The sequence below is a fragment of the Zonotrichia albicollis genome, chromosome 5 (genome assembly GCF_047830755.1).
Source record: "Zonotrichia albicollis isolate bZonAlb1 chromosome 5, bZonAlb1.hap1, whole genome shotgun sequence".
Taxonomy (NCBI): Eukaryota; Metazoa; Chordata; class Aves; order Passeriformes; family Passerellidae; genus Zonotrichia; species Zonotrichia albicollis.
The window spans coordinates 58,333,127-58,346,209 of NC_133823.1; the positions used below are offsets into that span (position 1 = coordinate 58,333,127).

The 13,083-nt window shown below is 41.3% G+C and overlaps 1 protein-coding gene across 5 annotated transcripts in view; it reads right to left on the reverse strand.

Moving 5' to 3' along the window:
* PPARGC1A (PPARG coactivator 1 alpha) overlaps nucleotides 1–13,083 on the reverse strand; it is a 365,154-nt gene that overhangs the window by 50,189 nt on the left and 301,882 nt on the right. For all 5 annotated transcript variants that reach the window (XR_012580521.1, XM_026792132.2, XM_074541813.1 and 2 more), the window contains exon 2: nucleotides 12,785–12,964. Coding sequence is in view for 4 of the 5 variants with exons in the window: in XM_026792132.2 (XP_026647933.2) it covers nucleotides 12,785–12,964 (180 nt within the window). In the remaining variant the exon portion in view is untranslated. The remainder of the gene's footprint in view (nucleotides 1–12,784; nucleotides 12,965–13,083) is intronic.

Consider the following 13,083-nt stretch of genomic DNA (forward strand, 5'->3'; position numbering starts at 1 on the left):
GCCTCTGTCAAAATATGAGTTTGAGCAAATACAGCAAAGCGGTTTAGCACAGGGAGGATTTGTCCCTGCAGAAATTGACACAAATTCCTTTAGGACAGGGGCAGCCACCCCAACCACACAGCTAGGATTGCCAGCAGATAGAATTAGGGAAACTGGAAGGTAACACTGTCACCTAATGTAAACTCTTAAATCTGCTGTAAACACAGCAGTAACATTGGCACACAATAAAACTGGTATCTGGCACTGCACTCCCAGAAGCAGGTGTAGGGTAGGACAAGACATATGAGTGGATTTTTGTCATCTCTGTGAATTTGGTTTGAGGAAAAATCCAAGCTGGTAGAAACTGTGGCAAACAGGTAGCATTCTAGTGATGGAGGGTAGCTGGAGTGATCATGCAGGAGAGAATAATGGGAGATCAAGAGGAAGGGTCCAGTTTGAAGTTCCTGCTATGTGTATAGTCCAACTTGGAGTAGCAAGTGCATAGTGTATAGTGCCCTGAGAAGGCAGCATTCCTGGATGCTTCAAACTGGAAAGGCCAATACCCACAAAAGCAATTTATTAGTAGGTTTCTGACATGCGTATCTTTAAGAACATACATCCATCACTTTCAAAGACATGGTTTAGGAAAGAGGAGCTATTACAGGCTTAAGTTTAGGGCCATGTCTCTTTCCTTCTTTAGCTGTGGGCTTAAAAATCAAAGCTTCACAAGTCTAATCTTGTGAGAGATCCTGAAAGAGAAAAACCTCTGCACATCGTGGGGCTTCCCATAACAAACCCTCTTGGGTCTAGATGGAGCCCAGAAAGGCAGCTCAAGTACATCTGGACAGTGTTCACAGAGCTGCACATGCCAGGAGCAGTTCTGTAAAGTGATGCTGATGGTCCAGCAGAGAATTATCCCCCTGTGGTCTATTACCTCTGATCATACTGGACTTGAACTGACCAATGTGGAGACCCTGACATGATTCCAGTTGCAGTGGAGTGCAGATTCCTGGAAATCATTTGTGTCTATACAGGACATAGCCAAATAATCCTTCCAGCACAATTCTGAAAACACAATACAGAGATGCTAACTAACTCTGCAAGAACTTCTTTGGTACAGTACAGTCATCTTCAGCCAGAGCTCATAGCCCAGTAGGATCCCAGCTCACTCTTCCAGATCTGCTCCAGTATCCCTTCATCACTTGCTCTGTGTGCCTGTGTTCCTCTGAGAGAGAGGTTTGCTATCTCTCAGAAGAGAGCCTAGGAGGAACATTAATACTGAGTGAAAGCTAATAAATCCCCCCCCAGCAGCCATCACCACTATGCAAAGGCATACATATGGCCTTGCAAGAGCTCACCCTGATCTGGCTGAAGAGCTCTGGTATCTAAGAGCTAACACACCCTCTCTGACCAGTTACAAAGGGACTAGAGCATCCCCCAAATGATAGCATTTCTTAGCTTCCTGGTCTTCTGTCTGGCTTTTGTCCAGTTGAGTTTTTAAAAATTTTTTAATTTTAATTTTCTTCTTCATCTCAGGTTTGGAGATAAATAAGTCTCCATGTTGGGATATACTACTTAAGGCAGCCTCTCCTTGGGTTTGGTAGTTCCACAACACATTGGCACAACAGCAGCTCTGAACCTGTGTTGTTTCCTGGACTAGGAAAGCTCAGCAGGCTGTAGCTGACTCCACCTGCCTGGGAGGAAGAGGAGTCTGGTTAAAGAGCAGTGCTCACAGTCCTCCAAAGGAAAAGTAAGTTGGGTTTATCTTCACTCACAAACCCCAAGGACCAGCTCTTTTCTTCTTTCATTACCTTTGCTCCTTCCAAGGACTTCAAACTGCACACCATAAAACTGGGATGGGCTGGTCACTAGTACACACAGACTCCCCCCTACTACAGGTTTTTTAGGCATTATCACAAAACAAGTAAATAAACACAGTGTTTAATAACTGAAGGAAAAAAAAAAAAGAGTATGCCCCAGCATCACAACCAAGGAACTTCCCATGCCAGCTACTAAAAGGCCACATGGAAATACTGAAATTACCCTTAATTCATGATATGAGACTTTCAGGAGGGTTAGGTATCCAGTGACAATGTTTAAAAAGTAAATGCACAAAGAAGTAATATGCCTCCAGAACTGTAACAAAAAGATTGCATAGAAAGTTATGCATTATGGATGATTTAGCAATATCATAGATAGCAAAGGCTCCAGCAAAAAGAGTGAAATCATCCCTATCTTTCCATTTGTCGGCAGAATTTTAACAAGGGGCTCCTGGGAGCTCTTGGGGGCTCCTCCATGGCTCAACAGACAAATTAACTCATCATAGGGAAGGTAGGGATGATTAACTAACAAGAGCCCCCTCCAGCCCATCACTGGTACATGGTTATTTCACCCAGATGGTGTTCACCTACCTGAAACTGGTAATGACAGTCTCAGATCGGATTTACAGAAAAACATAGATAATAAGGTGCCGCAAGAGTGACACGCTAGGAGTTATTGGTCTGTGATGCTCCAGACTGTGCCAGAGGCAGCAGAGCTGTTTGTAATGTTAGTCTCTGTTTTGTAACATTATCCTCTCCACCCAAGAGATTTCCTGCTGCAAATGGGAGACTTGGTCTTCAGAGAAGCATTTGACCTGACCCTTCCTATAGGAGAGTGGGATCAACAGCAAAGAAAATGACAAGATGTGGCAACACTCCCATCACATACAAGCACAAGCACTTTGACACCCTTTCACTGGAAATGGATGAATGTTTCTGCAGTGCTAAGGGGAAAAATTCACAAGTTTTTTTGGCTTTTTCCCAGATGCAATTGATGTGACAATTGTCAATGTTTTGCCTGATGTCTTCATACTAATGTGAAGAGTGATTGTTGGGCTTTTAAGGACAGTCAATACAGCCAAGAAAATCCACACCAGTCCTGGTGAGAGAAAAAACAGCAAAGCAAACACAAAGCCAGAAAAAGAATTTCAAAAATGCATATGTTTCCCCCCAGACAAGTGAAAATAAAAGCCTATTGCTCCTTTGTGTATGCCTGGAGGGTCAAATGCCTAACAGAGCACCTCCAAGCAGAGATGAGGAAGCATGCACTTATGTTTTGTTTATGAAAATAATTGCAAATGCATCCAACCTATGCATATGCATTTCAACCTGACAACCCTAAAGTTCCACTAGTCCAACAATAAGCCCGTGAAAATAAGCTCAGTACCTGTGGAAACTAAGTTTAGGCCAAGTAGGTTTTCTTATATGAAAATTTGTCATGAAAACCAAGGCCAGACTGCGAACCTTTGACTGCCACCCATCTTCCTTTGAAAACTAGCATTTGGCAATAACAGGCTTCTAGCTATATAGAAGCATGTCTCAAAGAAATTCCATAGTTGCTTAGGATTATGGACTAAGATTTTCAAAATGGGATCAGAAACTCCTTAACAGTACTAATATAGTAATTTCAAGGAGGGAAGAAGCAGCAGCAGAGGAACACAGAAATATTTCCTCAGCTTCTTGTTCCATGTAGCTCCTGAACAGGCTGGGTTGGGCCAAATGGCATCGAGATCCCTTCCCACTTCATCCACTCTGATTCTGCAAAGCCCTCCCCTGCTCTAAGTTCATTCTTGGTCCTTTACCACCCACACTGTCACCTGCACTACCTGGCTGCCTATGCCTCAACCAGAAGCCCTCTTAAAGTGGATACCAACAGACCAAAGATCCTGTTCATTGGTCTCAACACACACGGCCTGGTAGAGTGGAGAATAACACTACTAGATCTACCTAGCCAAGTGATACATATTTACAAGCAAAATAACCCCAACAAACGGCCCCTAATACTAGAAGAGTTCTAAAACGCTTCTAATACCTGTTTTTCACGTCTGGTCACTGACTGCCCTGTGGAAATGTGCATACCTGCAGCATTCTCACCAAAGCACAAATTCCACTGAGATGTCTTGCTTCCATAACATTTATTACCTAAGGTCTTTGATGCACTTCCTGAGTCATTATGTAACTGCTTATACAGCAACATGGGAGAAGAAAAACTGGATTTTTGCAAAGGTTTTGGAGTACTTTGAGAAAGAATTTTCTGTCCTCCAAGAGAAACTACTTTTCCAGGAGAAAACTCCCATTGTTTCTTTCAGCAGCTTAGGTGGAAGTTCCTCTGACCAACCCAATCCTCCAGATAACCATTACCACCACCTCCCTGACAAGAGGTGAGAATTTTTTTACCCAATTTCTCTATTTTTATTCAAGTCTATCTCCTGTAGAAGAGATCTGCAGTCCCTCACACTGTTTGATGGCGGCCCCTCTAAACCCTGATAAGATTTTGTATCACTGAGCCTTCAAGGAGCAGCTATGGCAATAGACAGAAGTAGAAGTTCTCCCTGCCCATTTGACACCTCCAGCCCTATAATATGCCTGGAAGGGATGATCCTCCTAAACTCTGTGTGATAAGCTGGATGGCTGCGAGCATTTCAGGCAACTAAAACCTGTCATAAATCAACAAGGCAACGACACTTGCCAGAGGCTGCCACCGTGGCTCCTCACTGAAAATACTCTTCTTCTGATTATCGTCTTAGTGATTAGAAGTACCCATTATGGACCAGCACCCCATTGTGTTACTCACAGTAAAGCACAAAAGCACAGATGTGTGTGAGGAAATGGAAGTATTATTCTAGTGCATCACACGGCTCACGCTTCATGACAACACCAAAATCTCAATAGGTTTTGGGTTTGTGCTTTCATAAACAAAACCCAGTGATTACTGCATGTGGTAAAAAGCAAACTCCAATCATGGCCCTTCAGACTCATCACCGCCACAAAGTGCTAATTAATTTCTCAATCATTACGAAGCAAGACTGTGGCTCTGTTGTGTCAGAACGGAAAATTCAGCCAGAGCAACCAGCTATGCGTTGCAAAGGGGATGATTTCCACCGAGACCTGAAACCATCCTCCATGGCTGAGTGTGCCTGCACACACAGCCACAGCTCCATGCCTGCCAAGGCTGCAGCCCCACTTACAAAGGCACCGGGATCCTATATGCACCTGCACAAAGCTACCAAAATAAAAATTAGAACTGCAGAAAAAGAGGCCTATAAAGCTGGCAGGGGGCACTCCTCCAGAAAAGCTGCAAATTTCAAGTGCATCTGAGGATTACCCACAGTAGTACAACAAAAGCTACAAATAGGTATGTTTTCACAGACACACATAAACTCTTCTTTGTATTTTTTCCCTGTTCACAGGGAAAAAAACAGTTCATCATGATTCAATACCAAAACTTTCTCCCTGTACCAAATATGCTCTGTGCAATTTCCTCCTCCTGACCTACACATGCACAATAGGTTAGCAGCACTAAAGAAAAAGAATTCCTAAATGAAGACTTGTGATAATTTTATCCTTCTGTAATGGCATGGGCCAGAGTTAATGTTAAGGGGGATGGGGCAGCTGGGAAAGAGCACGGCCAGGGTTGAGATGGACCGTTTAGTAGCAATTAGCAATGATGCATTGAGCAAAAATAGCAACAATTAAAAAAAAAGAAAAGAAGTTACACTAGAAAGACAATCATTAACAGAAATAAATTTAATTTAACCAGTTAGCATTTTTTCTACAAAAGGCAAACTTTCTGTTGCTATTGGTAAGCCAAAGGGGAATTAAAAAAAAAAGAAAAATCTTATCAGAAATATTTATTTCCCACTAGTAATATGTCTGGGATTGTTTTTCTAACAAAAGACAGAGCTACTGTCCCACATTGTCGTGACCCTCTCTGCAGTTCCAGGGAGAAAATATTTAGTTCAACATTATCGTAAGCTAGAATATGGCTCTATTTATGTGACAAGTTGACAACATACAATTTCATGCTTGTTGAACTGATCTGTGTTATATATTCACTGTGAATATTATGAAGCCTCACCATTATAAATATGAAACAGTATACACTTATTCAAAATAACTCCAGCAGTAGCAATTTATAGCTCGGTTGTTTGTGCGCTTATGAAGTCCAAACGCCACCTTAAGAAGCCGCATCTCACTAAAACAGATGTGGAGTGTGACTGTGACCAAAGTGGATTTGAGATGACCTCTGTGAAAGGAGGCTATTACATTTTTGTTTGTATGGCAGCTGACACCAGTTCATATTTAGCTCTGTAGCTAGTGGGAACACAGTGTAACACAGTGTCCTCAAGGGCTGGTTTTAACACAGGCCAAGACATCCATCTAATGACCTAATTAGCTTACTACTGTTCTGGTGAGTGCTAGTCTTCCCTCTCAGAAAAAGCACAGGTGCTCTACAGAACAGCAGCACAGTAAGCATCTCAAGCCATGGCTGCTCTAGGTGAAATGTCTCCTTAATGGGACCGTGAAGTGGATCAGCCACATTTTCTTGATTGCACGCCTGGGGAACAGCCTTGGTGGCCACACACATCATACAATAAACTCTCAAAGCAATTGGTTTTTTGCTCATTCGGGACTTCGTTCCTGCCTGAAGGTTTTAACCAACATGCCAGGTAGTTCTTGCATTTAAGCACTGTAGTTTGTCCAAGCAGGAATGAAAAAAGGAGCAGCAGCCCACCTTGGTAACACTAGATACAGAGAATTTGCATAAACTCTTTCCAATTACATAGCAGCTGGTTCGAGCAAAATAAATTCCACTTACTGCTTGAACCTTATTAAATGTCAGCATAGCTAATCATAGATTATCATTTACATACATCATCCCACATAGACAGGATGTTATTGTGCTGGTCTCCTCTTCAGCAGATGTAGAACCCTGAGTCAGGCCAGACACACTGGTAAAGGTAATGCATTCAAACACACAAGAAATGTGACACTGCTCCATTAGGAATATAAAAAGTCCATCACTTTTGTCAAGTGTCTGCTATTTTCTTTCCCTGGAAATGAAGGTCTTCTCCTAGTTTCACAAGTACGCTTTATGATACACTGTTACCTTTTATCATCCTTATAAAGTTCCCTAACCCAAATCTGCATCTTTTGCCTTTTATGTTTATTGTTGTATTAAACCTATGACGTTGTCTGTTTCACTACTAAATCTATCCCATAACCACATACTGTACATTCATTTCTCTAGGACCTCAGTAGCTCTTATCTGCTCACTTTTATGATCTCTTATGAACTGTTAGGAATAGCAACTTGCAGGAATGTTTGTAAAGTCATCTCAGACTGAACTCAGCCTTCCTCTTTTTTTTTTTTTACCATACAATGATACTCTCTGCAATGAAATCCAATTTGCCATAAAAGCAGTTCATTACAGGCTGCATTTTAGAAGGACACAAGTTCCCAAATACCCAAATGCATGTGCTTATCATGTAAAACATTCAATCCGCATGAATCTGAATTTAAAAAAAGCCTACTTATTAGAGCAGGAAAGTACAAGTTGATACGACTTGGTCCTGTGTTGCTTCCAGATTCACCAGTATGCTCTACACCACTGCCCAGAGCTATTTTGTTCATGCCCTCCGGGGCCTCAGACAGGCTGCTATGTGGTACACACAGTCACAGTCCTTTCAAGCACTTTGATAAGCTTTATTCTGCCATTATGCCATCTAGAACATTAAACACAATGTTTAAGTTCTATGTTAAATCATGATCAGCTCCTATTAACTGTTCCAAGCTCCTCATTTTTATCAACAGTTACTTTATTAAATCCTTAATAATATAGATGGAATAGTTAGTTAATTTGTGTGTTGAGCCATGGATGTTAATTTGTAAACATAATAACATACTGCAATCATTTGCATAATAGCATTTTAATCTTTTTAGTAAAAGCTGTAATTCCCTACAAAGTACGCTGCAGTAGAAACTAAGTGACTATTGGTAATAATAAAAAAGGCCTTAAAATTCTGATCCTATTATAGTGTTGGAACATACCCAAACTGCTACCATAATCTCTGAAATGTTACTGTTCTCTGATTTAGGTGTCTGTGTCAAGAATAAAAATGAAGTATAACTGGTAGCAGTAGACTATTTCCTAAATGTAATTTAGTATTCACTAAGCACCAGCACTTTGCAAATAGCTCTGAGGCTTTCCTTCAAAGTTCAGAGCTCTAGTTATGCATATTGTGTGAGGTACACCATGCAGCTCACCTCCAGCCTCTGTTGTGCTGAATAGATGGCTATGATAAATCATGCTGATTTGGCACTGAAGGGCATCAGCCATCAAGGATTTGACTACTACGTCTTTTTTTTTCCCTGAGATTGTATCTCCTTGAACTGCCTGCCCTGGGCTACTAGTTTTGGAGAAAATTAAAAAGTGGAAAAAATGCTAGGGAAGGCTACTACAGAAAGTCTATATAGACTCAGTTCTCTGGAACCCATTAACACCAGTCACAAGACTGGCAAAGAAAACATTGGTGGTTGTTTAAAAGTCAGGCCAAGTCATTTTACGCAAGATCTGGTAATTCATTAATCAATCTGGCTGCAAACCTTGAATGAATAACCTGCAATGGTGAAAGAGACTGGCAGCACCACAGAACATGAGGGATTTTATAATCTAAACCAATGCAAATTACCCTGGTGATGTTTAAGGCTTCCCTCAACACTCATCATCTCCCTGATACAACCCCTTCCAAATAAATAAGAAATCATTTATCTCCATGCATTCCCCTGCTGCCAGGGGAAAGACAGTCTGCATTGCATTGTGTATTTCTTTCCCTCCTCACATTCTCATTGCTTGTAATACAGCCCTCTTTGGCAGTCTACAATGAAATGTAGTTATCTTTTTAGGCTTTCCAAATTTGTGGCACACAGAATGGCCTTGAGAAGTAATGTGGGATACACCTATATAAAACAATTAAAAACAAAGTCATCAAACACTGTAAGCATTGCTTTGGAACATAGATTTATGTAAATAAATTAAACCCGCATTAGGGCAAGCAATGTGGGTTTTCTGAAGTCTTCTTGAAAGCTAAAAAAAGTGTTTTGCCCAAGACAAGATTTATGTTTTTACACAGGTTCATTGTAGTTTAACAGGTTATTGCCTATCTACAGGCTGAATTTTCTCTTACCATCAGCTGAGTTATTTGTAAAAAATACCAACAAAGAGAAACGCCCACTGTAGCTATCTTCCCTCTCCATAATGCTAGGCATGGATCATAAATAATTTTAAATATTACTAATCTTACATGATACGGTACAGTATATTTCAAGAAGCCTCAAGGGACAACAGTTTTCATGAACAAAAAGCCTTCTCACTCATGATACACCAAGTTGTATGTTTGTTCACAATTTCACATAGCATTGGCTTTGAGAATGAAAATTTAACCATTTTGATTTTCTGAAAGTAGCCAAATTAAATTTTTTGCAAACGCAAATTTTTAAAGACTAGTTCTTCACAAAAACAAATCATAAAAGTGAATGGTCCAGCAAGCCATCTAAACAACTGGTCTTGGGTGACTTGTTAACTATTTACTTACATGAACTTGTGTCAATAGACAGCAGCCTGAGGGGCAAAAACTCCTTCATTTCATCATTTCAAGCAACAGGCAAACAAAATTAGGTGAAAAACAGAAGTGATTGAGCTGTGAATAGAAAAAAAATCACCTAATTCATAATGTACATAAGTACAAACACTGGTAAGAGGAGTCTCTGTGCTGGGGCAGTGCAGGCTTGATTGGGGACTCGTATCGGTGACACTGGCATGTGAGCAGGAGGATGCAGTGATGAATTGGGTGTGTCTGCAAAATATTGGTGTGCTCTAATCCTCCAGTGAAGGCCAGGATCTCATCACACCTAAGCAGATGAGAGCAGGGATTTATACTTAACACTTACATATTATCTGGACTAATTGGACCTTTATCTCACTTGGCTCCTGGTTGCCACCATAACGATTAATAATTTCTAGCCTGTGAGACTCCCAGTGCCACTAAGCTTGTGGGTGCTCAGCCCAAATGAGCTTTCAGGAGCATGATTTGCAGAAAGATTGAAAATTCACTTTATGAAAAACAAAACTTTCTTTAAAAAAAAGTGCATCAGAGATACTCAGGAGCTTTGTAAAGTGCTTTTGGACACTGTTCCTCACATAGACAATGCCACATGTACTGCATTAATACTTCAAAGGAGAGTGTGTTTCATTCAAGGCTAGATTTGGCAATGTACTGTACAGCTTGTGCAGGTAATGCTGCTCGTGTACTTCCCATCATTTGCTTGTCATTCTGATTCCTTCCTTTCCACCCCAAATAGGCTGTATTTCTATTTTTGTATGACAATGCCTCATCTGGAAGTTTAAGTCAGATGAAACATACTACTCTCACAATGACAAGAGAGAAATAAAAATTTAAAAAGGCAAAAAAAGATATTATTTTCTTTTTTATAAAGCTATTGAGGATCAATATGGAAAAATCTAGTGATTACCAAATGAGAAACTGCAAAAAACTTCCATTCTCTCAGCTAAAACAAACAGTTCCTCACAGAGTATGTGAGATAGTCTCTGGAGGAAGAAGACATCTTCTTCTGATCTTGAGCACCCCCAGTCGTCACATTACTGAGCGGCAGAGGCAAGAAATAGTGCAAAGTATCCAGCTGCACAGTGGAGAATGGGGACAGGGTTAATGCACAGCAGGAGAAAATAACTGTTTCACTCCCATCTTCCTAGGCCAAGCAACCAAGAAATGTAAATACAACACTCTGAGAAGCTGAAAATAGTCTAATTTTGCACTGCAGTATTGTAAAATACCATTAGGGCACAATTTGTCCCTACAGGTAAGTATGGGCCAAGCTGTGATGAGACAGCAATGCAGCCTGAAGCTGAAGTCAATGAGTGTGAGGAGAGAAAACAACAGAATTTGTGTGTCAGGAAAGAAGCAGCATATTTCATTTCCAAACTATTATTTCTGACCTATTACTTGCTGCGCAGATTAACTCCCCCAGCTGCATTGCCCCTGTCTCTCCACACATATTCCCCTGTTTCTTCACACCGGGGCAGCTCATCCTCAGACAGACCCAAACTTGCCCATGAGATGTTGCTCCTGTCACCATCTCGCAGTGAGGTTAACTACCAGCCTATCTGGTCATCCTGCAGTTTGCAACACACCTTGATTTCCAGCAGGAATTGTTTCCTACACAAGGTCTGCAGGGGAACAGTCACTACCTATCTGAGACAGCTTTATACTCAGCAGCTGTGGCCATCAGAGCAGACAGGCAGTAACACACGGGACAAGAAACGAAGCCAAGTTCCACTGGTTTTACTGGAATAATTTGTATGCTTACATTTGGTAAATACGTAATCGCATTACTTATGTGGAACTTACACTTTGAAAGTCTGCATCTTCAACTGACTTTTCCTAAAGGAAAATGCTTCTGCATTTGGTTTTTGATGAATGTGGAAAAAATATGTGTCCTCAGTTATGAAAAAAGCAAAACAAGTCTCCATCACAGTTGCTGCAAACGTGGACCCTGCCCCCCTGCCGCCACCAACATGCCCTACCCTGCCTGAGGCAGTACAACTGCAATTCAAGAACCAGACAGGATTTGGAAACTTTGTAAAACAAAGTGTGGAACATTATACAACTAAAGAAAAAAAGAGGGCCTGAGCACAAGGCTTTGCAGAGCTGATTTGATTAAAATAAAATTAATTCCAAGTTACTTGGATTTAAATTACAGAAACTAAACAGAGAAGACCAGTTTCTGCTATCAGTTACACTGGTTTAAATCCAGAGTAATTCATCTGCATCAGGGAGATCACTGTGAGTTTAGAGCTGTATATAAAGAAAGGAGAATTTTATTCAGGACATCACATCCTAGGTAAGCATTTTACTATACCATTTCAGTTAATTTTTTCCAGCCTTTAAAATTCTACCATGATAATCCGGGGCTTTCCGGAACCAGCGGGCTAGCTGTACTTCCTGGAGCTGTGCTACTTGGTGTGTGAGAAACAGCACCCATAGCTTGCTTTTGTACAAGGTCTTCCTGCCAGCTAATCAATTTATTGTTCAATTTCCCAGTCAGTGAACGATCTATGGCCTCTCCTATCAACAAGGAGGGAAGGAGGTTAGAGTTTAGGAGGGGCACGGCTGCCCGAAACCACAAGGTGGAGAATTATGAAAGCTTTACACAACAAAAGAAAGAAGACCCGAGACAGAGATAAAGAGACAGTAACCCTCCTCTCGGACACCCAAACCCCCAATGCACAATTGGAAAGAAAACAATTAAATCTCTCCTATCACCCTCTGACTTTTACTTTTAGATTGCTCTCCACCAGGAGATCTATGAAATACCAGAACGCAGAGCTGGTCCCTGAGTTACTGACAGCCCTCACTGCCTTCTCCGCCACACTCACCCTTCCTCTCCCCTGAACATAAACAAACCACAGACCTCTCAATTTGTGTGCGAGTAACTTGCACAGTAAGGCTCTGAGTGGTAAAAATCTTTACTAGAAATGTTCCAGCTACTCGTCAGCTAGCTGCTGTGCAGCACTCTGCTTCTTGCTGAGGAATTCAAGTGGAAGACAACAAACAAGCTTCAACTCCTGTTTTGCTCTGTAGCTGACAACAGTGCAACTCCTCATCATGACACCACAGGGCAGTATGCTCTAGGTACTCTTTAGCTGTTTCCTCTCAAAGATCACAAGTTTCATTTAAATCTTTTTAAGGCTTTCCCCCCCTTCAGATCGCAGGTCTGGTTTTGATCATGATGATTAACAGAACCAGTCAGAACCCGTAATACACCAGCAGTTTTCTTGTCTCTTAATGGTGGAAAAATAGTAAACTGTTGTCCACCAGGCTAATAAAAAAAAAAAAAAAAACTGAAACCAGAAAAAAAAAGCAAGCAAGGACTTTGCAACATGCACTTGCATCACCTCGCCTTACCTCGAATATATTGGCGGGTTCATTGCTGTACTGATTGGAGATGATCTCTGACTGGTCGCTGTACCACTTGAGTCCCCCCAGAAAGCTGTCTGCATCCAGGTCGTTCACATCTAGTTCAGAGAGGTCAAGTTCTGGGAGATCTGGGCAAAGAGGCTGGTCTTCACCAACCAGAGCAGCACACTGCAGGATACAGCAACACAGAAATAGTTTCATTAATTACCAGGAATCTATTAACTAATATCATGTGATAAGAACTAAGCCTCAATTAAGCTACGGCACAGGGTCACTAGGATTGACTT